The sequence below is a fragment of the Gallus gallus genome, chromosome 1 (genome assembly GCF_016699485.2).
Source record: "Gallus gallus isolate bGalGal1 chromosome 1, bGalGal1.mat.broiler.GRCg7b, whole genome shotgun sequence".
Taxonomy (NCBI): domain Eukaryota; kingdom Metazoa; phylum Chordata; class Aves; order Galliformes; family Phasianidae; genus Gallus; species Gallus gallus.
This window is the reverse complement of record NC_052532.1, coordinates 38,060,141-38,086,720: the sequence shown is the minus strand read 5'-3', so window position 1 is coordinate 38,086,720 and position 26,580 is coordinate 38,060,141. Positions and strand designations below refer to the sequence as shown.

General features: G+C 44.2%; 2 protein-coding genes and 1 long non-coding RNA gene across 13 annotated transcripts in view; 1 reads left to right on the top strand and 2 right to left on the bottom strand.

Annotated features, from left to right (window-relative positions):
* Positions 1 to 1,050, bottom strand: part of LOC107052799 — a 29,252-nt gene extending 28,202 nt beyond the window's left edge. For both annotated transcript variants that reach the window (XR_003077315.3, XR_005841383.2), the window contains exon 1: positions 258 to 1,050. This is a non-coding gene — a long non-coding RNA (uncharacterized LOC107052799). The remainder of the gene's footprint in view (positions 1 to 257) is intronic.
* Positions 1,051 to 1,634: 584 nt separating this feature from the next.
* On the bottom strand, positions 1,635 to 21,411 carry LOC121109191. Its single transcript, XM_040705816.1, has 3 exons — positions 21,382 to 21,411; positions 20,155 to 20,558; positions 1,635 to 1,814 (listed from the first exon to the last, which is right to left on the bottom strand). The coding sequence occupies exons 1-3, from the start codon at positions 21,409 to 21,411 to the stop codon at positions 1,637 to 1,639; spliced, it is 612 nt and encodes a 203-aa protein (XP_040561750.1). The 3' UTR covers positions 1,635 to 1,636.
* The window catches only part of NAP1L1 (nucleosome assembly protein 1 like 1), a 29,117-nt gene continuing 21,466 nt past the window's right edge, over positions 18,930 to 26,580 (top strand). For 3 of the 10 annotated variants that reach the window (XM_004937577.4, XM_416106.7, XM_004937580.4), the window contains exon 1: positions 19,498 to 19,621. The gene's annotated coding sequence lies outside the window, so the exon portion shown is untranslated. Of the gene's footprint in view, positions 19,110 to 19,497; positions 19,622 to 20,008; positions 20,402 to 21,667; positions 21,794 to 21,911; positions 22,057 to 26,580 lie in introns of those variants that run through there. The other 7 variants (XM_046912623.1, XM_046912609.1, XM_040651197.2 and 4 more) reach the window with 4 other exon arrangements.

Here is a 26,580-nt window from a genome sequence, read left to right as displayed (position 1 = left end):
AGTCTAAGAGGGAATGGGGACAGAATGATCTCTACAGTTGCTGCAAGGGCTGCCTGCTCAGAGTTGGAAGCATGTTTTTTTAATGCAACATCCAATCTTGGTCGCTGAATGGATGAAATGAAGCAAAAAAGGAAGAGAGAATTTGCTCACTTATAACAATTAATAATTCACAGCAACAGCATGCAATGTGTGATAGTGTACTAGCACAAGTAGAGGCACGTGATGCTTGTAGACAGTGAAAAGGGTTGGGTTCTTACCTGGGAGCTGCTGCTGTGCTTCCTCTGGGTCTGACCATTGCCTGGATAAGGACAGCAGAACCAAGTGATTCAGCTTTCTCCTCCTCCTTGCCAGAGAGGATTTTTCCCAATGTTTACTTGGAATCAGACCTCATAAGACCTACTGAGTCTGAGAAATCTTAGCCATTACAGTCTAGATGAAGGAAAGGTGGAAGAAAGGAAATTTAATCATCCCTATTACAGAGACAAGGGAAAAAAAGCCCAGAAGGATGCAGAGCAAGCAAAATTAAATCTTGACTATTTGAGTCCCGCCCCACTGCTAAAATACCCACTCAGCCTTCCTCTCTGTGAAAGCTCTGACTGTTTCTCTCGGCTTTAAGACTCCACAACTAAAATCTGCCAAGGTTTTGTGGTGTATTTGTGTGTGAACAGATATGTGCCATGAGCAGAGTAGTAGATAGAAAAGGAATTCAAAACAATGTATGTCATTGCCGTCAAAATACAGAGTTACAATATCAAATCTACACATTACGTTTTTCTGTATGATACAGGAATTTGAATGAGGATTTTTGAACCAGCACAATTAACACTGAACTTGAGGAGCTTGGTTTCCTATGGGCTCACTGTAACTGCAGATACTCACTGAAGGTTGTCTCAAAACACAATCATTCTCAACCTCTCTTCTACTTGGGATTCTACCTTACCTCATCTGAGAGACGGCTCTTTCCCTGGTCTTGCTTATGTGCCCTTGTGTCTGGTTTACAAAGCTGGTAGGAAATATACAGCGTTTTTTGTTCTCCTCTTTGCTTTCGACTAAGCTGAAATCCACCAGTGGCTTACAGCATGGAGTGGGAGGAATGGCACAGGCATGAGACAGACTGGTAGGCAGGCAGGCAGACAAAAAGTATGAGCTCATAAGTATGATTTCCTTCAGAAAAGAAGCTAAGGGAGTCTGGATTATTTCCCTAAAATTAGAGATCCCGCAAACGAAGATTTAAAATAATCGACACGAAAATCACACCTAAGAAATTATATAACATATTTTCATACAACCCCTTTTCCTTCTCCCCTTCTCCCTTCCCCACTCCTCCCTTCCCCCTTTTCCCCCGTTCTCTCCTTCCTTCCTTCCTTCCTTCCTTCCTTCCTTCCTTCCTTCCTTCCTTCCTTCCTTCCTTCTTCCTTCCTTCCTTCCTTCCTTCCTTCCTTCCTTCCTTCCTTCCTTCCTTCCTTCCTTCCTTCCTTCCTTCCTTCCTTCCTTCCTTCCTTCCTTCCTTCCTTCCTTCCTTCCTTCCTTCCTTCCTTCCTTCCTTCCTTCTCCCTTTCCCCCTTCCCTCCTTCCTTCCTTGCCCCCCCCCGCTCCCCTTCCTCCCTCTCTCCCTCCCTCCCTTGGCTGAAAGAAATTAAAGGCAAAAATCTTTACTGCTTAGAGTTATTTGTTGCTTCTGCAGATAGTTGTTACTTCTGCAACTCATCTTGCTGAAGTTTCCTCCGATAAGAATAGATGGATTGTGCAAGCCACTTGCAATGTGGGTCCCACACTGGAATTGGTTTCTCATGTGGGGATAGGTGGATATGCAGCTGTGAAAAAAGGAACATAAACAAAACCTGGAAGTCCAAGAAATATCTCTGTACTTAATTTTCAGAAAATTTATAGCTGTGGACAATTATGTAACAGAACTTTTTTTCCATTGACAGGGTATAAAAAAGAGCTGAAGAAACATGAGTGAATAGCAAATGCAGTGACCTGTGAGAGTGAAAAGGAAGGACCTGCTCAGTGTGATGATATCCTGACTTTAAGGACTAACTGCCCATTTTATTTCAGTTGCTCCAGTTTTTTTCTTAAATGGTTCTATTACAAATCCTTATTCTTACCTTTCTTTAGTTCTCACATAAGGCCATGAATTCAATTATATAGTTCGGAGGTTTTTGATTTCCTTATCCTTTCCAGGAAAGGATGTTCCTTTGAGCAGAAGCAGGTACCGCATATCCTTCCCACAACCCCCATTCCTGTCAATGGTTTTTTTTAATTAAAATCTGAAATATTTAGGGGCTTGGCTTTCTAAACCCTGCTTAAATCAAATTAAATTAGAAATACATATTGAATAGTATCTTAATTCACAGTGAAGGCTCATTCTCTCCTACTCCCCAAAAGCATGTTACGTTTTTGCCTTGAGAGTGTGGGAGGGGATTCACTCCAGATGACCCTCTGACCCCTGGGGCTTTGAGCTGAGAGAGTCTTCAGGCCATGAACACCCCCTCCCAAAGAGCTGTGTTGCTCTGGGCAGAAGAGAGGGGGTTTGTGATGTGAGCATTCCCCCAGAGAGTCTCTGCTGTTGAGTTGGGAATGAAGATAAAACATTTGCACTGAGGATCCTTCCTGCACCAGGAAGGGTCAACACCTTGTGTGGCTCACCCCACTGAGAGTCCCATCTGCTGCAAGGATGTCTCAATGGATCTCAGAAACAAAGTCTTTCTACAGTGGCAACATCAGGCCTCATTTTTGCTTATCAGCAGGTTAGTGATATTCAGTAGCCAAGTATAGGCTCTAAGAAGCCCAAATTTAAGCTACTAAAGACAGAATCTGATGTATTTTATTTATTTATTTATTGTTTATCACTATGTTTGAACTAATTGTAACCTAGCTATAAACCATGGGGTTATTTTAGTGGGCTTATAGCTTCATGGAGAAGTTCATTTAGCAAAAGTAAAGAGAGCGGCCCCTCCTCCTCCTCTCTGAAATCTGAAAATTACTCACCCTGAGAGTTTTGAAGGAGGTGTAAAAAGCAGACTGGGGCAAGGGAAGGGAATTCTCACCTTTATTTGATCAACCCTCATAATGCTTAATTCAGATAACATTGGCCTCCAAGTCACTGCACAAAAATTAATTTTTCCCTAATCTTTGAATAGAAAATGTGACGCAGCTTAACAACTGGAAGGGATAACTGTTTGATGGATTTCTGTCCTTTAAAGCCTTCTTGAAGTTTTTATGAGACGTTTGACCCAGCTCCTCACACTGTTAGCAATATTATCGCTAAGGAAAAATTAAAAGAAACAACAACAAAGCCAATAGCAATGGTAATATTACTAATAACAATTAATAACAATGACAATGCCTGACATCTCTCAGTCTAGAAAACTAGATTTCAGTTTTCTCTTTTTATTTTCACACTCACATTTTTTTCTGGTTTTCATCTATTTTTTTCTTCATTCATCTACGTACTACCCCGTTTACCACCTTTTCCTAGCACCTTCATGTCTGATTTTGCTTGTAACTCAAGCACTGGTTGCTTCTCACACTAGAAAGAACAACATTTTTTGTTCTTCGAGAACCTACTGAATCGTAGAATCATAGAATGGCTTGGGTTGGAATGGACCTCAAGGATTATCAAGCTCCAATCCCACTGCCACAGGCAGGGCTGCCAACTTCTACATTTAATACTAGACCAGGCTGCCCATGGCCCCATCCAATCTGGCCTTGAATGCCTCCAGGGACGGGGCATCCACAACCTCTCTGGGCAGCCTGTGCCAGAACCTCACCACTCTCATAGTAAAGAACTTCCCCCTAACATCCAACCTAAATCTCCCCTCCTTCAACTTAAAACCATTTCCCCTTGTTCTGTCATTATCTACCCTTGTAAAGAGTTGACTCCCCTCCTGTTTGTAGGCTCCCTTTAGTTACTGGAAGGCTGCAAACAACCCCAGCTCCCTCCGCCTGTCTTCATAGAGGAGGTGCTTCAGCCCTCTGATCATCTTTGTGGTCCTCCTCTGGACCCTCTCTAACAGATCCCTGTCTTTCTTGTCTTGGGGGCCCCAGATATGGGCACAGTACTCCAGATGAGGTCTCACAGGGCAGAAGATGAGTATACCTCAGTATGCTCATCTCGGATGTAAAGATGAGTGACAACTTTGACGATGACAAAGCCTGAGTTAAAACTGTCTTGGGTCTGTTGGTTTACAGGATGTGTTGCTTCCCAGCAGATTTTCCTATGTGTAATATAGGAATGTAACAGCTCTTTGTTGCACACAACCATTGCCCTGTTGAATTTGCAGAAAGAGCACTGATTTAGGCAGGGGAATGGAAAAATAAAAGGAAAAACAAATATTCTTTAACAATGAAGCATGTCAGTGCACACAGAGAACTATGTGTTATTCCAAGACTTACTCTGTCTTAGTGGGATTTTGGGAAGAACATGTTGAACCAGATGGCAGTGCTAGATTTTTAAGTATCTTGAAAAGCAGTTATCTGAAGACTGAATTCAATATTTGGCTGTGCTGATAATGTCTGAAGGTTCATCACTGCACTTTCCTTCTCATCAAATTATGAATCTTGCAAAATGTGACACACAGTTATGAAAAAAATATGACAAAACCGATACTATTTCCCTATTGTCTTCTTAAAAGGGTTGGAGTTGCCTTATCTGCTATACGTTTTTAGCTCTCCTTGCAGAAAAACATGAAAAAACATCTTTCTTATCCCAGGAAGTTTTAACTTTATAAAAAGATGGGATCTATTTTCATTCTGAGCGAACAGAGAAGGCAAAATTGGACTTAAAGCTGAGTCAGCCTGAAATGCACGCAGTGCTAGGTGTTCCTTAGCCTCCTTTCTGTCACTGTATTTGAATTAACAGGAAGATGACCTGATTACTGTTAGGGCAAACCCTCCTCATGGATGTTAGCCATAGAGAAGCCATGTTAAATCCACAAAGATATTCTCAGCAGAAATATATGAAAAATATGTATATATATATATATATATATACATATATATATATGAAGCAAGAAAGCAAAGATCTTGAAGGATTCACATTTTCTAATGAACAGTTTTTTCACTGGAAAATTCCAGATCAGTCATAGCCTATGGAAAGACAAGGTCATCATGACCCAGTGTTGTCATCTCCTGCTCTTTGGAGGATTAATATGGATCAGTAATAACTGCTGCAACCAGAACAATTAATAATTGAAAAGGTGATAATGAGTGCATCAATGAAGTCAGCAGAGTCAGAAATTTCTTACCCCTAGTATTTTTGTCTCTTTTTCATCCTTTTCACATCATGTGTTTAGGAAAAAAAAAAAACAAGTTTTACTGCTTATAAGATCTAGCTGTCCTTTAGTTAATGGAATTACGTTTGATGGTACTGTGACTAAAAGTATCTGCCCAGCCATTAAAATCCTGCCTGAGTTTCCCATCTAGCTGCAACCTGTGCTTCTCTTTTGAAGTTCCACGCAGTTCATTACACTTAGGGACCTGAGACCATCTGTAGTCTGGGCATTACTTTATCCATGAACTGTGCAAGTCATCAAGGAGGAGTAACTGCGCTTTCACTGTGCATGGCTTCCTTCTTCCCTCAGGCTGAGCAGTGCTAACTGGCTAGCCCTTTACAGTGCTTGCATGGCACCAGCAAGATCATGAGCAGACAGAAATCCTACACTCTATGCTCATTTACTAACTTCATCTCTGATGTAAAGTCAGCTTGAGCTGTAATCCAGAAAATCCTTCCTAGATGCTCAGACAGATGCTCAATGTGGTCCTTCTCTACTGAAGGCTCTGGGCTGGATGCTGTCATAATGAAATGACTGTGCTTAATAGGGGATCTCCTACTTCTCAGATTCATGCTGCAAGGGGACAGAATAAGCTACATGACAAGTACTGTATTACTGTTTAAGGGCATAATAAGGAATGATAAGGCAAAAGAAAATCAGGAACAAGGAAGCAGTTTCATTTTCACAGCAGCCTCATCCTTTCCCTTCAGAAAGCCCATATAACATTATTCTTTTTACCCAAAATATCTATAGAGTTTTACTGGGGATAGACTTTGCCTCTTGTATATTTTTTTACCATCGTACATTTCATTTATGGCACCTGCAAAATGACACTTGTTTTTCACAGATAGTCTGAATGTAAAGTACAGATTAAATGCAGGGTCAAGAGACTTCTAGAAACTGAACAGTTCTAGGAAACTTGAAAAAGCATGCCATGCTCATTAAGTTAAGAAAGGAATACACGGCCTACATACCAAAAATTAGTGTGGCCATTAGGAGCCACTTGCCTACCTGACCACCTTCTGAGGCATACCAGGATACTGCAGGAAAGAAGGGGAGACAGAAGCAGTGTCAGCTGAAGTCAACAGAGCTACAAGCAGAAATTTTTATTTCCAGCAGGAAATAAACAATTTTTTGAAATAAGCTGTTATATAAGGTAATACATAATGTCTCCTGGTAGATAGAAACACTGGAGCAGAGCAGCATTTGTGATCTCCTGCCCACGAAGACAAATGCATCAACACAGTCAATATGGGAAGGGCTGTATGCGAGTAGCTGACGGCATGCCATTACTTAGTAAGGTGCATTTCTGCTCCAAGTGACCCACTTAATGACTGTGTACTGCCAGCAAACATGACTAAAGCAGATGAGGCAGATAAAACAAACACAACCATACTAAGCAAGAAAAAACTTCAATTATATTGTTCAGTGGCATTAAACAATGGCCGCATATGGCTGAGCACCACACAGTTGTTCACTCACTCCCCTCCTTCCCAGTGGGATGGGGGAGAGATGAAAAAACAGATTAGAACTCACGGGTTGAGATAAAACTATTTACTAGGATAGGGAAAATGAAAAGGATAACAATCATGATAAATATACCTATATATAAAAATGTATATAACAAGTTATATGACAAGTGATGCACAAGCAATTGCTCACCATCCCCCCGACCATCCCCAGTTAGAGGACCTGAGCAGCAAAAGAGAGACAGATGAGCTCCCACCCCTTCAAAACTCCTTCTGCATGATGTCACATGGTATGGAATATCTCTTTGGCCAGTTTATGTCAGCTGTCCTAATTCTGTTCCCTCCCAGCTCCTTGGGCCCTCACTGTGAAAAGCCTTGTGTCTGTACAACACTGCTTAGCGGCAGCTATAAACACTGGTGTGTTACTGACATTGTTTTTCTCCTAGAACCAGAACACAGCTTCATACCTGACACTCTGAAGAAAGCAATTCCGCCCCAGATGAAATTAAGACAAAGCTGCAACTAACAGGATGAAAAGTCAAACCAGGGAACAATTCTAGCTATCACGGAAAGCCAGTGAGCTGTTCAGTTCAGGATCTCTGCAGGACTGCATCTAAGGACCAGGGCAAAAATGCATCACTCTCTCCTTTGCGAGGCACCCTCTGCCTCCTGCTTGCCGTCAGCCTCTGACAAATTAAAAGTTCCCTTTAAAAATTATTGCTGTCCTGAGCTATGTGCGTCTACCTGCGTCAGAAAGTGCACACTGTCAAGGTGGGAAAGTGCCATGCTGAGTCCCCAGGCTCCTGGGTGAGCTTTAATTCTGGAGGATTTTTAATCCCTGTGCAAAGGGACGTTTGGCGCTGCTTTTTTTGCAGGCTCTCTGGAGCGTGCAGACACCTCTCCCAGCCATCAGCCAGTCTTGACAGTATCACACCTAGCTGAAAGCAACACGTTAACAACATTTTACAGTTCAGGATCCCGTTTCATCAATTTTTTTTGCTGAGCAATGTACAAAGAAGGACAGCAAGCCTACAACCATCTATCACTGCCTGTGCTTGACAATTTTTTCCAGAACACTCTGAAGGCAAAAGAACAACAACAAAACAAAACAAAACAAAAAACCCCCACAAACCACAGTGATGAGTAAGGCACTGAGAGTAAAGAACATATTTATATGCACATAGGGTGCAAGTAGAAGTTTAGCTGCAGCTAGTGAATTAGAATTCAGGAGGCCACACATTTTTACTACCAGAGAAGCTCTTCTCCCATTTTAGTTGAGTCTAATGTGTCTTATATTATGACTACTGAGGTACCAGACAGTAATTTCCATTATTTATATACTTGTGCCACTGTATGACAACCTGTGGGAGCTTCAGAAGGTTGGGCATCTTCCTCTGGAATCATTTCTTGCAAATACCACATGTGCTGCCTGCTGCCAACAGGGAGTGCTGGGAGGGGTGGTTGCTACCTGACCGTGTTGGTTTAATGGCAGCAGAGATGCTCTCTGGACTGCCTGAAGCTCTCAGGAGAAAATAATTCAGGTACTATGAAGAAGTAAGCACTTCTGTGAGAAGGTGCCCCGCCTCCCTCACAAAACAGGAGACAAAAGGACTAGAAAAGAGATTCAAACAGAAAACAGTTATTGTTTTCATGTTATATAAAACTGCACGTCTTTGCTCACAGCCCACAAGTCCCTGAAGATGCACTTCAGTGCCTCGGCCTTCCCAGCCTCCATCTAGCAGATGTTTTCAGTTTGACTGTAGGACTATAAGCTATGTGTAATGGTAATGAGGCAGTCTGACCTTGGAAAACTGATCTGTTATTGATTACAGGAACTGAATGCTAACCGTGTTTGGAGCTAGGTGTCGAGATGGACTCGAGCTGCAGTGCAGAACCAATTCCAGCCCCATGGGACAGAGGTTTGAGCTGGTTCTTGGCTGCGGCCACCCCACATTCAGTGGCACCACAGATCAAGAGCAATGCAAGACTGAGCTCAGAGGCCAAACCAAGATCTGGAGGCGCAGCAGTCTGTGTTGCACATTTCGGTCCTGGACAAAACACTGCCAGGGCTGGGCTCAGAGCACTGCTTAGGAGTGGGAATGTGAGCAAAAAGAACAGGAAAGTGGCGTGTGTGCTCAGCAGCTAATGAGGTCCTCAGAGACTGGGAAGCGTCCAGGTGGCGGGCTACTGCCTGCCTGCCTCCTGGGATTTGGGAGGGATAGCTGGAGATTCAGATATTTTTGGAGTAAGCAATAGCAGGCTCCGTTTAATGAAGCAGGATTCCTCCAGTTCACTGAATGTCAAGAACGTACATTTGCAAAGCAGTGTTTCGTCAATTAGTATTTTACCATTCAGATTGAACTGGGGCTGGGGGCATTCTAGACACTTATAAATACTTGGAGCTACACTTGCCTATGAATTTATATCCTATTAATATATGATTTAATTACTGCATCACTATCGCTCTAACACAAATAATTCCACTTTGATGTTGTAAACTGTTCTGTAATGTGTAACGTCTGCAATATTCATGACTAAATATCAATAGGGAACAAGGTTAAAAAAAAAGTGCTGTAAGGTAGCATGATAAAAAGTAGAAGCTTATAGCAGTACATGCTTATGTTACTATTCTATAGTATCCAATATATCGATATATGCAATGCCACTGCTTGCATAGTTACAGATGATTTTAAAATAATATGTTAGCTTAAGTGTAACACCTCGGGAATACAATTTGTTTGTATTATTTGTATTTATTATGTGTATTTATTTGGTGTTCAAAGAGCGTTTGGATGGTGTTTAAAGAGCGTTTGGATGTTGTGTTGAGGGACATGGTTTAGCGGGAACCATTGGTGAAGGGCGAATGGTTGGACTGGATGATCCTGTGGGTCTTTTCCAACCTTAGCGATTCTATGATTCTATGATTCTATTTCATAAGCAGATTAATAGATTAGAAACTAACTTTATATTTCTGGAATTTACTGAAGACTTGTTTTATCATTCATTTATATAATCCCGCATTTACAGAGAACATCTCACTTTCATAGAACAAATTTCACTATCCCTGTCCCTTCCTAAATTGAAGGTGGGAATCATTCTTAACTACATCTGTATTGCTAGTGATGGCTGGTGCTTATAAATTATTTATGTTGAAATCGTATTATTATTATTCGTTGTGCATTAGCAGCGAATTCATGACTGGCTGATCAGTTGTTGGGAAGTAATCAGAGAATTGGTATCTGGGCCTTCGACACAAAGGAAAAGTTTCTTTCAGAATCTCTTTAGGGATTTGCAGAAAGCCACTTTTCACCACTTTTGAGTTCCTCGCTATTTTACCCACCATCACTTCTTCCTTTGGAGCTGGAAAACAAGCCTTTGCAAAGTGATTTTTTTTAATACGTTTTTGTAACACGTGCCTATTTGGATTATCAAGTCTGGCTTCTGTCTTTTCTCTCTGCATAGCTTCACTGCTGGATCAGATCACCTGTTTGCCTGTGTGGCATCTTGTTTGGATGAATTCGCCATGCTTTAATGATGCTATATAACAAAGTTTTCCTAGCTTACTACAGCATGCTCCCCCCCCAAAACACATACTCTATAGCAGCCAAAGGCTATCTTCTAGACCTTTCAGGAACCTTGGCCATCTTTCTTGCCTTTCAGACATTTGCAATAATACTGAGGTTTGGAGCTTCAGGCACACTACATTCACAAGAAAAGGTATTATGAGGACCAGGACCACATCTACTCCAAAATGATGCAAAGGAAAGGAGCAACACATCTGATAAGATTTGCACATCTGCCCATGCCAGGAATTTTGCAGCTACCATCAAGTCTCAGCAGGTGAGTCCAAAGCATTTTAGGAAGAAGGGACCTAAGTGGCCACTGAAGGCAACCAGGTGACCTTGGGAGAGGATGTCACTTTTACAGGTCCAAACCCGAGCCAAACAACTGGATGCCACATATTCTCCTTGCATTTCAGATCCAGGCACCACCGTGGAAAACATAGAGGAAAAAACAGCACTAGCAAATAGCATGCAAAATACAAATATTGGGTGATCTGAAACAACTGTGTTCCAGATGCTCCGTGGCACGATGCTGTAGGCATGAGCTCCGACAAGTACAAACTGCCCAGCCTATTCCTGCTGTTTGGCTTCCTTTTCTTTTCAGGTATTCAAAACTCTGCAAGAGAATTTGGGTAGATTCAGTGAATGTATGCATTTGCATTTGAGCCAGTCTTCTGTGTGTTGTCAATAGGCAGAAGGAGGCATTTCTAGGGCATAAGTCATCTCCCTTTCAGATAGACAACTAAAACAGGCTGGGTGAATGGCACAGTACGAGAGCTTTGCCCTAATAAGACAAGCCAAGGAAGCCGAAATATTGTAGCTGAGGACATCTGAAGTTAGGTGGAATTAATTCCACCCCTTATTTTTAAAGGCGTTTCTTACTGTGGGTAGCAAATCCCACAGATCTCATCAAACTTCCTCTCTTTTGCTCTTCATCCATCCTGTGCGACTTCCCTGTATTTTGCTGCCTCATTTCTGCCCTTCATCTTCTTTCAGCTAATGTAGCAATGCCATAGAGTTTTTAAGAACGGCAGGTCTGTTTATCGTAGTGGAAGACAGAGAAAGATGAAAATTAAAAAGCAGCAACGTTAGGAAACAAGACCACACATAAACCAGTTTCATCAATACTCTCAGCTTTTAAATGGTCATGCTTTGTAAGAAAATTGCCGAAATGAGCCTATGTATATGACATGAAATGCACAGAGATGGTAAGACTAAATGGTGCAGAAGCAATCTGCTCTTCCACAGAACATGAAAATGCTATATTTATAACTAGAAGCCAGCATGTCCTTCTTTAAAATAAATACATACACAGCGGACAACACAGCCAACTTTCACTTCCCTGAATAGGAAGACTTTTTGTCTCCATGCAAATCTGCCATGCAAATCATGGAGAGTAATTTTGGTCTGCCTTCTATGTGAACATTTTGTAATTAATCAGGCAGATGTGTGAGTGCTGTTTGTGTTAGACATGTTGTGTCACTTTTCTAGTGGTTTTAAATTAATGGTATTATGTTGCATTTTTCATTGCGATTTAACTGGAATGCTTTTCATATCTTCTTAACCTTACCTCCCCAAACATCAAATGCAACAAAGCTTTTCTGTAAATATCATAGCAAAGTCAAGTCTGGAAGGGAACTCTGAAGAGTTTCCTCAAAGCTGGAACAGCTAGAAAAGGCTGCTGCAGGCTGTGTCCAATTGGGGTTTCAATATCTTCACAGATGGAGACTCTAAAATCCCTCTGGTCAACCTCTCCCAGTGCTTGATCACTCTTAGAGTGAAGAAGTTCTTCTTATGTTTAAATGGAATTTCCCTTTTCTCAGTTGGTGCCCCTTACCTCTTTTCTTTTTACTGGGCACTTCTGAGAAGAGTCTGGTCTATTTCCTTCTTATGTTCACAGACTTTGATAAGATTACTCCCAAGCCTTCTCTTCTCTAGGCTACACAAACCAAACTTTCAGCCTTTTCTCCCAGTAGAGATGCTTCAGTCCCTAGCCTTCTTCATGGCTCTTTACTGGACCTGATCCTCTATGTCTGCATCCTTCTTGTACTGGGGATGCCAGAACTGGACTCAGCATTCCAGCCATGTCTCAGAAGGGCTAAGCAGAGAGGAAGAACCACTTCCCTTGCCCTGCTGGCCATATTTTTCCTAATGCCACAGGGGAGGGTGCTGGCCTTTTTTTTGTGTGGTAAGGGCCCACCAGGACCCCCCATTCCTTTCCTGCAAAGCTGCTTTCCAGCCTGCTGTCCCCAGGCTTGTCCTTGCACATAGGATTGTTCCTTCCCAGGGACAGGACTTTACAGCTCCCTTTGTTGAACTTCACGAGGTTCCTGCCAGCCCATTTTTCCAGCCTCCCAAGGTTTCTCTTAATGGCAGCACTACCATCTGGTTTAACATCCAGCACTCTGAGTTTTGTATTAAATTGCAAATTTGCCAAGAGTGCATTCTGTCCTACCGCCAGGTCATTAATGAAGACATTAAATATTACTGGCCACAGTGTTGATCCCTGAGGTTCACCACCAGCGACTGGCTCATAGGAGGACTTTGTGCTGTTTGCAGTCATCTGGGTCCAGCCATTCAGCTCATTTTCAGTAAACCTCTGTGCCCATGCATTTAATCATCAGTCATCAGCTATCAGCTGTGTTTACAAAACACTAAGTAAAAATAGACTACACTACTCTCCCTACATTCTCCAAGCCAGTCATTTCATCACAGAAGGCTACTGGGATGGGCAGGCACAATGTCTTTTTAAATTCATGCTGATTACTCTTAACCACCTTCTTGTCTTGCATCTTTGCCAATGGTTCCCAGGATTTGCTCCATTATCTTCCTAGGGAACAAGGTGAGGCTGACCAGACTATAGTTCCCTGCATCTTCTTCCTTGCCTTTCCTGACCATGAATGACATTTGCCTTCTTCCAGTCCTGAGAAACCTTTCCTAATTGCTACAGCACTTCAAAGATGATTGAGAGTGACCTCACAACACTCCACTGATAAAGTCCAGGTCTCCCCAGTAACATCATTGGTGAGCAACAGGAAATAAATAGCTTGACTGTCAGACCTCAACAACATCCTGGATCTGAAAATCACCAAGCAGTAAATCTCCCTAGACATGAGGTCAGGTCAGGTCACTACATTGGGCCCTCTCTGCCCAAGGGTTGCAGCAACAGGGTGGGGTGGATCAAGCAGAGAGAATGCCAGATACTGCAGTGTTGACAAAAACTCTTAGATCTTTAGCTGAATACTCTTCCCTTTCCTCTTTCTACCACCCAACTCCAGCCTATGGTCAATGTTATAGAGGAAGCTGTGCAAGATTAAAGATAGAAAGTGACGTAATAAAGATTTAAATATCCACCTTCTCTTACAAATTTACTTCAACATAATAGAGCTAGTTCATGTCTCTTTTTTGACATTCTTCAGACAGCTTTTGGTATGTGAGTGATCAGTCTTTGAATGTCAGCCACCTGAAGTGCTGCAGTGTTTCAAACTATAATTTTGAGACACTAAATTATATAAAGCCTTAAGATTTTTGCTGACTGAAGTTGAGTAGCTGCAATCCTTTCAACCTGTACTCTGTGATGTTTTGTGATGTTAAGTCTCCAGGCAAAAATATTGCCTACGTTGATGAAAAAAACCCAAAGTTTTAGAAAAATATACTGGGAAAAGTAAGTAGCCTGCTTTTGTGCCTGTGTTTACTAAAATCCACCATCTTCTGAGAAATCAAGTTGTCAGGAAGGAAGGAACTAACTCTCCTGTGTCAGATCACGCTGACTAGAGCTGCTGAGAATCTTTTTTTGGAAGGGCAAGGTCAGAGATTAAACTGGTAATTGTCAATTCTTTGAAAATGAAATTGCTCATCCAAAAGAGTTAGTCTTGGTGAGCGTTTCAACTGTATTAAAAAAGCAGCATGGGACAAAATGTCCTAAAATTGTCAGGGTGTCACTTTGACTTTTTAAAAGAATAAAATGCAGGATTTTGGATTTATCTTGATTTTCAATTGCAAAAACAGAATTAATGCAAGTAAAGGCATACTGAAGTGGTAAAAAGTCAAAATAAAGCAATCAAAGTTTATATAAATAGAATGTTTGGATTTGTACCATCTGTGATTTTGGGGAGAGAAAGGGAAGGGAAGGATCACAGTCCATGGAATGGGATATTATCTTCTCCTCCCTTTTTGGAATGCTACTTTTTCCATAGGGCTCAGAACTGTTCGTGGCACAGGAAAGTAATTTCTTGCCCAGACTGGAGTTGAATATATATCTCATTCCTGCCAGGGGTGCTTCTGTGGGCATTTTTAGCAGTAACAGAGAGTTCTGGCAGTGGATAGTACACTCTGCTCCCCTAGAAAAAAGAAAAAAAAGAACGAAAAAAAAAAGAACTCCAAACCATGAAATCTGCAAATGCCAAAGAACCAGAGAACTTTAAGGGAGTGACCTTGATCTTTTCATTTATAAGGTAACCATGAGGAAGTTGTGCAGCCTTTGGACAGCATATCAGATCTTTACAAGACCATAGCAAAACAATCACTATATGAGATTTCATGGCATTTTATCATGTGAAGTAATCAGTGACACTGGAAACAATCACCTGTCTGTATAGAGTTTCACTGTCGTGATATAGTTAGATATAGACTGACCACAAGCACTACATGAGATACCACATTCTTCTACTTAATGTCTTTTATGTAATGATTTAACTACTTTATATGCATTATGAAAAGATTTGCTCCAATGTAATAAATTAATAATTTACCAGCTTCCACATACAACTTATTAAAAAAAGTCAATTTTAGAGTAATATTTCAGTTAGCACCACTGTGTAATTTTCCTTCCTTTTTCCTTTCCTTTCCTTTCCTTTCCTTTCCTTTCCTTTCCTTTCCTTTCCTTTCCTTTCCTTTCCTTTCCTTTCCTTTCCTTTCCTTTCCTTTCCTTTCCTTTCCTTTCCTTTCCTTTCCTTTCCTTTCCTTTCCTTTCCTTTCCTTTCCTTTCCTTTCCTTTCCTTTCCTTTCCTTTCCTTTCCTTTCCTTTCCTTTCCTTTCCTTTCCTTTCCTTTCCTTTCCTTTCCTTTCCTTTCCTTTCCTTTCCTTTCCTTCCCTTCCCTTCCCTTCCCTTCCCTTCCCTTCCCTTCCCTTCCCTTCCCTTCCCTTCCCTTCCCTTCCCTTCCCTTCCCTTCCCTTCCCTTCCCTTCCCTTCCCTTCCCTTCCCCTCCCCTCCCCTCCCCTCCCCTCCCCTCCCCTTCCCCTTCCCCTTCCCCTTCCCCTTCCCTTTCCCCTTCACCAGCAGTAATTTTCATCTCCCAGCAATGGGCCTAAAAACACCAGGTACACTGTCCTTGACATTTTAACTTCTGTAGTACCTCTGAAGTACTTGTCCATCCATATTGTCACTGATTTCAATATATCTCTACCATTTACTTTTTTTCCGCAGTATCACTCCACACTGTACCCCTATTTCAGCAGCTGTCTTGTAGGTTTTTTTCCTGCTACTTTTGATTTATACCTGCTGGATCTGTGAGCAATCCCTATAATGTAAGACAAGAGTCACGATTTAATCCCTGGAGAGTTAAAAATATTAAGGAATGAAAGGTGCTGAAGGTTTATTATGTCAAAAAGTGTATAATCACATTTCAGCATTTGATTTTTTCCCAAAGCATGTCATTTTTCTTTGCCATTTATTACAGTATCTCAAAGGTTACCTACAATGGATTTCTTCAGTTTGCTGCTACCCTGCCGGAAAATACATTCCCTAGGGAAAAACCCGCTCTCGTTCCACAAAAGCAGAAGCAAGTGCAAAACAGAATCAGTGAGAGGTATTCATTGAGCTCTGTGCAGGGATTTGCATGACTTGCCATGTGATAGTTCAGCAGAACTTTCTATGCTGTCTGTGGCACTGTTTAAAAGCTACCACTTGCTTTCTGGGATTACGTACTTTCCTTTACAAAACAAGTAGTTCCTCAAAAAATAAAAAGTACATGGAAGAGATAACAACAGCTTTGTACTGTATCATTTATTGGCTAGCCATGTAATTTGGAATTGTCATTCTGTAAGAGCTGAAAAAAAATGCTTCTTGCAATCCAGTGCTTTATAAGCAATATTTGGGGTTAACTGTTTTCATTGCGCACCAGTAAATCTAGTACTTCTGCACCAAATTTCATTGGGTTTGAAATGGTACCGAGGAGAAGGCATTTCTTTGTGGCACCTGGGGGGCCTTAGGCTTTTTGCTCTGTAAATAGTTCAGTGAGCACGTTCTCATTTTCAGTGGCTGAAATTCCATGGTGATTGTAACTAAACTGGCTGCCACAGACAGAAGCAGAGAAGGAGCATTCACACCATCCCTCACTGTAGCTCAGCGCTCACATGAGGTGCACTGCCAGCTGGTTTGCAGAGAGGGTAACCTTGGGCAACCAGTGCAGTGTAGAACCGTTGCAGTGAGCTGACCTGAAATCAGCTAAGGTCAGAAGTGAACATGTGGTCACAGCCTTTCTTGTGTCACAGGTTTTCAGTGCCGAGCAGTGCCCGAGTCCTTAAAACTGAGCCTTTGGTGGGTGCCAGGTGAGCCTAGCACTCAGAAGGGGTAACAAGGTATCCATGTAATCAGGTCTGGGTCCATTCTAAAGAACTTGGCATATTTCTGCTAGTATGAGGGGCTGAAAACAGTTTAAATGATAAAGAGGCCCCCATCACAAGGGAGCTCTTGATCAGATCTGAGCTCCATGACCAACACATTTTCCTTAGCTAAAGCAGTGTAGCTTTAGCTTTGCTATAGCCTGACTGCAGTTCAAGGACATAGGATGCACGCCATGCTCAGGAGGACCGAGCCTGGATGCGAGAGTCAAACCCATTTGTAGCGACAGGCTGTTACACAAATACTGATGGCCTTCTGCAAAAGCTTCAGAGCTTGACATTCTCCAGGCCCCTCCAGGTACAAACCCATGCTCATGCTCTGTCCCCAAGAGTTCTCATGGTCTCTGCCTAGAGACAAGCGCTGCTCTGAGCCTCTACCCACAGCAAACATGCAAGTAAGTGATGCAAGCTGCAGAGGGAAGGGCTCAAAAGTGAGCACAACTGATAAGGTCTGTGTACTCAAGGGACAGATCAGATTCCCTGATATTGAATAGCTCCGTGAGTAAGATACTCAAGCAGCATGTGGATGAGACAGTTCAAACTCCTCTTCTGATTTGCACCAGTGATTTCACCTCAAGTCACTATCCCCAGGAGCCCTGCCCTAGCAGCCACACTACAGGGAGTGTCTCCTACCAAAGCTTTTCACTGTGTCTCTGTGCATTCAATGCCCACACCTGCACGTTTCTCACAGATGTGTATTAAAGCTTTAAAAAAGTTTACTTACAAGATGTAAGAAAACCTGCACTGGCAACTAATGCATTCTCGGGTGATTTGAACTCCTTTCCCTTTCTCTGCAATAGTGAGGCAATACTCAGCTCTGAGTTTTGGATGAAAAGGCCTTTCCCTCCAGCCTAGAGCTAAATTACAATCTCTTTTGAGGGCTTAGACCTGTCCTCACTCCTTGACCCCTGCTGTCAGCTAGCTTAATCTCTGCTCAACGCTTCTGGCTTTTGTTCATCTCATCTCTAATGTACCCCACTCCTTAGAGGGGTCGCTGGGGCTCACCTCAGTGCTCTGCAAGTCACGAGGTGCAGGCTGCAGGAAAACAAGCCAGGCCAGCCTTCCTGTGAATCTAACCCTTCCTGCATCGTTTGTTTACAGCTGATTGCCACTTTAGTTGATTGCATAAAGGGAATGCCTGCAATGAAACATAATCAGTGTTGCAATAAATAGCAATCAATTGCTGATTTTTATTAAATGCCTTCTGTACATCTCTGTTCTCTTCATATTAACCAGCACTGGACACCTCAGAAAAGCAAATTAGCAACTGGTGTGATTTTAAAATTGAAGCTAAAAGAGGCGACAGGTACTTCTGTTTTAGAACCACGTTATCTGAATCTGTCTCTCACTTAGACTACACTGCACAGCCTTTTGCCTGGACCCTTCCTCTGACTCCGTTCATTTCTGTGGTTTCTTCCTATGGCAAACTGTGTGCTCCCCAGTGTGTTGGGGAGCAGCGTACCCCTGCACCTTCTGCATGAACCTTGCTCTTGAAGATTGCATATATAAATATATATATTTATTTTTACCATGGAGACGCCTGCTTTTGGGGCCTGAGATTTCACTGGAATATACTTCAGCAAAACTGGTGTGGCACTGCACAGTGAAGAAAGGATCCCTTATCCTTTGCAATAGAGATGGCACTGTAGCTATCAGGCAGATCCACGACTTTCTTCTTTTGCTGTCTGTTGCAACTTCCATCATTTACAAAGCTCCGTTTAGACTGCAAACTAGACAGGTGCCAGAATTCAGTACAACGTAGGGAACACCTGATAAGTGATATATCCTTACAGCTCTTGTGCCATCGCCCTCTTGTGCCATCCATCCCGTCTGCCCCCGGTAATGGCTGAACTCATCGGCTCGTCCCAGCCGAGAGAAGCTAAGAGGCTCACGGATGACCAGTTTAGAGCAGATTATGGATGCACCCCGCAAGCGTGCCAAGAGATGCCGTGTTGCTCAAGTCCACACACGTGGAAGAGAAGCCCCAGAAGGAATCAGTTGATGCCATCGAGGCTCCGCTCGGAGTCAGGTGCCGTAGGAGCACGGCTGTGCGCCCCGTGGCAGCGGGGCAGGTTAGGACCGGAGGGCTGCACTCCGGTTGCCCCCGGCCGCCCATCCCGGCCAAGGCCGAAAGCGATGAAGCGGCGTTCACGCACCGCAGCTCGGCGCGGCCCTTCGAGGCAAGCTGCTGCTGGCTGCGGTTTGCGGCACCGCAGCCTTTGTGCTCAGGCTTTTACCTGCTCCAGCGAACCCGCCCCGCGTGACAGAGCACCGCTCTTCGGTGCCTCCGGACGCCCCGGCCCGGCGCGCAGCGGCACAAAGAACAACAGGCGCTCTGAGGGGAGCGCCGCGCACCCGGCACCGCCTCGGCTCGGGCCTCGCCTCGGCGCCGTCGGGCCGGGCCGGGCCGGGCCGAGCAGATCAGAGCACAACAGATCAGAGCAGGGCAGGGCAGGGCAGGCCCGGCCACAACCGCCTCGGCCAACGGCCTGCGCGCGCCCGGCGGGCGGGAGCGCGAAGAGGGCGCGCGCGTGTTGCCAGGAGACCGGGGCGCGCGGAGGAGGGGGAGGGGGGTGACGTGGTGACGTTAATTCTATATGAGCGCGAGCGGCGGGAGCTCGGGTCTTTTTACCGCCAGCCGCGCGGCGCCTCCGCCTCGCTCCTGAGTCACCGCCGGTCCCGGCCCGCGCAGGTACCGCGTGTGGGGGGAGGGGGGCGCGGGGAGGCCGAGGGCCCGGTTCCGCGCGGTGCGGTGCGCGGCCCGCGGAGCGGGTTGGCGGCGCCGGCCCCGCTCGGAGCGCTGCCCGCCCCCGCCTTCCGCGTGCGGCTCCGCGGCCCGCGGAGAGCCGGGCCGCGCCGCGCGGCGGGAGGCGGGACCGCGGCAGCACGTGGGGCGGCGGGGCGCCGCGCGGGCCGGGGCCGGCCGGGAGGGATGGAGGCCGGGAGGGAGGGAAGGAGGCAGGGCGGCGGGCGCACATGGCGGCGGCGGCGGGAGCCGGGCCCCGCGCCGGGGCGGGGGCTGCCGCGCAGTGCCGGGCGGGAGCCGGGGCCGCTCCCGCCTCTCGTCCGCGGGCCGAGCGCCGCTGCTGGCCGTGCCGCGGGCCGCCGCCTCGGCCCGGTGCGCCCGGCGGTGTCGGCAGGCGGGTGGTGGCCGCGAGGCGAGGGAGCTGCCTTGGAGAGCTGGGAGCTGCGGCTTGGTTGCGTTTCGTGTTCGTATCGCTGTACCTGCGTGCCACGCGGGTCTGTCTGCTCCGCGTTAAAGGCCGGGGGACGCTCGTTCGTGAGGCTTTCGGCTTTTTTTCCGTCTGCTGCCCAAAGCGGGCACAGACCCTGTGCACGCTGATGCACCGATAACATGGCAGCGTCTGCACGGTTCGTCTCCAGGCACGCTGCAGTTCTGTGCGTGTCCGTTTGGTGCTTGGAGCCCCGCGCAGTGTGCCGGCAGTCCCTGCTCTGCTTTCCCTCGAGGAAGGTAAGAGTGGAACGGAGCTGTGTGGGGCGCCGTGCCCCCACACCCTGGGCTGGGGTTGGGTTTTAGACGGTGGCACCGTATCGGGTGGACAAGATTTAGAGCCTGGTTTGTTTTCGTAGAGCAAAGCCTGGAGGCTGCGTACAGCCGTAGGTGTGTTCTGAGAGGAACGTTAGCAGCTCCTGCTGTAACCTTAGTGAACTCCTTAATGGATGAGAATGAGCTTGAATGGTCTCCATTCTCTTGTAAATCTGATAATTATCCTAACTTTTGGGGCAAAATAAAATTTGGAGCCTACACGCGCTGGAATAGGTTTATGTAGGTGCCTCTACCAGGCAAAAACTTAGGAGTCAAGGCTTTGGGTACCTGGAATGCTATTACCAGCGCTTAGCACAGGCCCCAGCTGAACCTGTGTTTGTGTGCCCTCGCTGCTGTGTGGGAGGTGCGTACCAGCAGCCTCTCTTCCTGTACCGTGCACACTGTGTGCTTTGGCTCCTGGTGATCAGGGACTGTTTATCTGCGTACGCAGGAGGGGGCCCTGTGCACGTCGCTTCTTAAAGCCCCGCTCTTCATACGCTTTCAGGGCAGCAAAGCGTTGGGACTGCAGCACACGTGCGGAAGTAGCGTGCTGCGGTTGTGCCGTCAGCCTGGTGCTACAGGAAGCGCTATAGCAGCCATGGGCTGGCTGTGCTGCTTGCTCAGACCGGGGGCTCCTGGGAGCAGGCAGGGGAATTGTTATGGAGATCTGCTTAGCAAGCACCCTGAAGTGGGTGGTCTGGTTTTTCTTGGCTTCTACCTCACATTCTCATTGTCAGCTGTGCGCAAGTGAAACTGAAAGCAGAGCATTGTAGGCATTTATTTGCATTGTGAAGCTTTTTATAAGAATTTCCACGACACTGAGGGAGACCCGAGTCTTCCAGGCAGGCACCATTTCCTTTAAAGTAACAACAGAGCTGCAGATCTTTAAGCAAACTTTGGCTTACTTTTCTGTCGGTAGTGTTGGCATAAATCATTCCCTTAGCTCCCAGAAATTGAAGCACTTGTAACAGGGAGAATTTAATTCACTGTGACAGAGATTATATCCCTTCAGGGGAGTGAAATGGCTTGAGGGTTTGAGTTTCAGTAGGGGAAAATCTCAGGGGAAGTAAGACAAGCATCTTCTGTGTACAATTTTTGATTGAACCTTTGGTGAAAGCTGGTTTGTTCCGGTGGGCCAGCAGGTATAACGAAGATGTCTATAGTATCTATTTGCTTTTGTTCTTGTGGCAGTAACCTGGTTCATCTTTGAGTCCTTTTCCCCGGCTGCAAACATGGTGTGTCTCAAACAGAACTGTCAAAGGTCTGACTCTTCTTTGCAAAGCTTTAGGGGTTGGACAGGTTGCTGAAAATGGACATGTAGGTATTTTTTAAATACCTGTTTGTTTCTCTGCATTTGTAAAAACATTCAATGTAACTTCAGCTATGTTTTTTTTTTCTTCTGTGAATTAATACTGCTTTTGTATTTGTGCTATAGTAGGCACTCATACAGAAGATTCTACTTTGCAGCTGGAAACAAGACTCCTCAATGGTGACTGTGTTTCGCCAGAGCTGTGGGGTCTTCTGAGTTGGCTTCTGGCTGGGGGCTGCCTTCCATCTAGCGTCCCGTTAGGAACCAGTTAGTAAGTAATAGAGCAGAACTGTGTTGTACAGGAGGTGTCTAATCTGAGAAACGATTGAGGTGACTAATGTTTGTAGGTCAGTTTTCATTTGTAAATTACTTTGAGCTCAGAAGCGATTATAACGTAGTTAACGTAATCTATCTGATCCTCGCTCCACTCAGAGGTCAGTGCACCGCACCACCTGACTTTGTGAACCTGGAGAGTAGGGTCGGTGTCTTGATGCATTTGTCTGGAAAAACAGGTGTGCCCTGAAGGTGTCACAGAAGTTGTTGGGCGATTTGTTTGAAGACCTTACTACTTCTGTGAAAGGGTGGTCAGGCACTGGAATGGGATGCCCAGAGAGGTGGTGGAGTCACCGAGCCTGGTGGTGTTTAAAGAGCGTTTGGATGTTGTTAAGGGACATGGTTTAGCGGGAACCATTGGTGAAGGGCGTATGGTTGGACTGGATGATCCTGTGGGTCTTTTCCAACCTTAGTGATTCTGTGTTTCTATGATTCTAAGACCTTCTAAAAAATCAACTATTTAAAAATAATGCAGGAAGTTCGTAACAGGATAGAATCATGAATATTTGTCTTTTCTGGATCTGCAGTAGGATGCGTTTCAGTCCACTGTTTTGTTCTAGATGGTCTTTGATACTGAATGTTTCAAAATAGTGGTAGTTTTTCTATGCTTCCTGGGGGATGACTTGTCCGTAAGGGAAGGCTCTTTTGTAGTTACGCCTCTAGTTTGAAAAGCTGGCTTAAGCATTGAGAGATTAAGTTTGGGGGTGGGGATGGAGGAAGAAAAACTCCATCAAGAAAAGAAAGAAAAAAAAAAAAACAACCCAACAAACCACCAAAGACATACCCACTGTACTTATTTACATCCAAAACAGTTTTCAGTCTGTTTGCTTTTAGCTTCCATGTGTATTTTTATGTCACTTTTCATTGCTCACCTCTGAAATGCTATTAATGTCAGGTTCAAACTATTTCTCTTCTTCAAATGTGCATGTTGCTAGGCCCTGAATCTCTGCTGCAATGTTCAGCAGCAAAATACAGTACTTTTTATTATAAAGGATGTATTACTGAAAGTCTATAATGTTCATGGTTTTTATTGTTTCCGTCACCAGGCATCCAATTCAGATCTTGACTGCTTTTGCATGTTGAATAGAAGTCTTTAGTGGGCTGCATGCCATTATACTTGCATCTTTGCAGAGCAATTTCTTAGCCTTTTGAATAATACAACTGTTTGAATTGCTTCTAATACACGGTACTTTAGATTTTAGTACTATTTCTTTTAACTAGCTTACATTGCCTTTTTAAACAGTTCTTAATTCTGTGATATTCTGCTTCTGGAAATTACTAATCTCAGTTTTCAGGATGTGAAATATGTGCCAGTCAAAGCATGCACTTCTGTTCTGTGTGTGCAAAGCTATGCCATCAGGAACGTGCTTGCCTTTGTTGAACTGGTGAGATCTTCATGACTTGGCCTCTTGACTACTGCATCGCTTTCTTTGCTGTTATGAGTTGGTTGGATACCTCTGCTGCTGCCAAAATCACAGTTGAGTGAAATTCAGAAGAAAATGCTTTTGAAACCTTTGTAAACAAGCTTTGAATTCCTTAGCTTTCTACAGGTGTGCTGTATGGTTACAAACACATTTAAAATTCTTCACCTGTATTCGTTTGCCCTACCGTAACCTGTTGTGTGTATATACTACTGTTGTGTCTCCATAATGATTGTAACATCTGACCTTTAGCAGCCACTAGAATGTATCCAAGTTAGATACTGTCCTCTTTCTTAAGTGAGTGCCTCCTTAGTCCTTGAAAACTTGTTGTTTGGGGGGGGGAAGGGGTAGCAATGGCTTCATTTCCATGGCAAAAAATGGAACTGGAGGTAGCAAGAGAGTTGCTAAACATATTTTGAATTCCAATGACTTCTCAGAAGGTGAATGAATTTCCTATGTTGCATTCATCAGATGTTCCAGCAAAAAACAAACAAACAAAAAAACCAGTGAAACTGTTAGAAGTAGTTTTTTTTTTTTAACTTCTTGGATAAGGCTGTAAAAACATGTTTTCTAAATCAAATTTGTTAAAAACCCAAACGCTGTAGTGGGGAGTCTTGCAGATAGCGTAACTGCCAATATGGTTGTGTTTGATTATGTGGCAGTCTCAGTAGTCAACTGACCCTCTCCTTTCCTTCAGTTGATGCTTTGATGTACACAGGTTGATCTTGCTCAGCTGTTAAAAAGCTTTCTGCCATCAAAATACTTTGCTAAAACCCTGTTTGTGTATTACTTGTTTGGCATTGTTAAGAAATTGGTATTTGTACCAACATAAACTGCATAGAGAAATACTCCATTTGGAATCATAGAATGGTTTGGGTTGGAAGGGACCCTGAAGATCACCTAGTTCCACCTCTCTGCTATAGGCAGGGACACCTCCCTCTAGGCCAGGTTGCTCACAGCCCCATCCAGCCTGGCCTTGAATGCCTCCAGGGAGGGGCATCCACAGCCTCACTGGGCAACCTGTTCCAGTGTCTCACCACCCTCACAGTAAAGAATTTCTTCCTGATATCTAGTCTAAGTCTACCGTCTTCCAGTTTTAAACCATTTTTTCCTTGTCCTGTTGCTACATGCCCTTCTAAAAAGTCTCTCCTCAGCTTTCACGTAGGCCCCCTTCAGGTACTGGATGGCTGCTATAAGGTCCCCCTGGAACCTTCTCTTCTCTAGGCTGAAGAGCCCCAACTTTAAGAAGCTCCGGATCTTTTCATATATAAAGATTCCTTTTTTTGCCCTTCAGTATGGGAGGTGTTATCCCCTTATCAGTGATGGAAGAGAGGATACTGCAACAGGCCATGCTGGTTAGTTTGTTTAGAGTAAATCCACGTTTTGGTTTTTCAGATATGAATTTAAACTTCTGGATTACTTTTCCAATAAGGGAAGATTATCCTAAACAGAAATTGGTATGTTTTCTGCTACAGAATCTTGGCATCCAGAACAAAGACCCACATTGTGTGTTAATCGCCTTTTTGAGCATGGTCAGGGAGTTCAGATCAGTAGCAGAGACAAACATGCAGATATAATTAAGTTCTGATTTCAAATTGTATTTTCGTACTCTATTGTCTTCTTGTGTAGACTTTCTGGTTACTTGTATCTTTTCCTGAAAGAATAGAAATGCAGTATCTTAAATAACAAGATGTTACAATAGTATAGGATTTCAGTATTTGTCTGCTGACTCTTCTTTCCTTTCCTTTCCTGATTTAAAGGCTAGTGAAGGTGAAAGCTCTGAAGATTGTTGCACACAAATGAAAGGAAGACCTGCAGTTACTAATAACAAATGAGTTATATGTGTGACCATGCTGCTTTATTTTGAAGAGTTAATTTTCTCACTGTGTAACTGAAGTTCACATTGAAAGCTTAGAGTGTAAGTCTGCTTGTGTGATGCAACGTGTATTGTGCAGAAGCTTGCAGGCACTAGTGAAGTAGTTGCAGTGGCAAATGGCTGCAACTGGTGCCTTCACTCGAGTAGTTATTAGAGCAAAAATGGCAGGTTGAAGGGCAGCGAGCAGGCCATTACAGTTTATGGGTTTATAATGCTGGACTACTTGGGTCAACTCTATCATGAGTGTTTTATTCTCTTGTACAGAGTTCCAAGTCTTGCCATGTTAGTCTATCAGGAGGCAAGATGCTGTAGTGTGTGTTTTCACAGTAACTCCAGGCTTGTCTTGCCCGATTCCCGAGTTGTTCCTAAAGGTATCTTACTTGTGGTGTCTTCCTCCTGACCCTGCTCATGCACATCTGGCTGTACAAGAGAAATACCTGTCACTTCTAAGCTTCCAGTTACTCACCCATTGCTCATGAAGGGAAAGAGGTATGCATAGCTGAAGAAGAACCAGAGCCAGCTTTTCTGGCAATATTTGCCAACTGTATAGCTTTAGCTGACTGGAAGATTGTATAGTCAGCAAAGAAACTCGTTTCTGCCATTGACAAAGACATGCATCTCCCTTGGGGTAACCTGAGTACTTACCATGTTAGTCAGCATAGCAGTTACAAGTTAAAAGTTCTAAATCAGTTTTGTGAAACACATCTGCTCATTCGAGCTTCTTGCCCTTTAATTCTGACTGGTCTTACTCAAGGTTCTGCTAACAGTTCCCATCCATCCCTGTGGCAGTGAGTGTTTCTGGCTGTTGGCTGCATGGCTACTTGGATGTAGTGGATGAGCTGATTGTTGCACAATTAAGTGAAACAGAATAGATGGGTTTGATCTGACTGCAAGGGTCCAGTGGCACCTTGTTTCTCTGAGGAACCTAGATGCCTTGCTTGCACTGACCACTATCTCCTTGGTCCCTTCATCACGCCTTGACAGTCTTTGTAATATGCTAGTGCTTTCTTGAGTGTTATCCCATACTCTTTGTTTTTCTCTGCTTGCATTTGGATAGGCAATCTTAATTATCTACTCTAGCTTTTAGTTTAAATTAAATGTATTAATTTTTGTTCTCCTACAATAATAATCAGAAATCTTTTGTTACCAGAAGAAATGTGAGGCA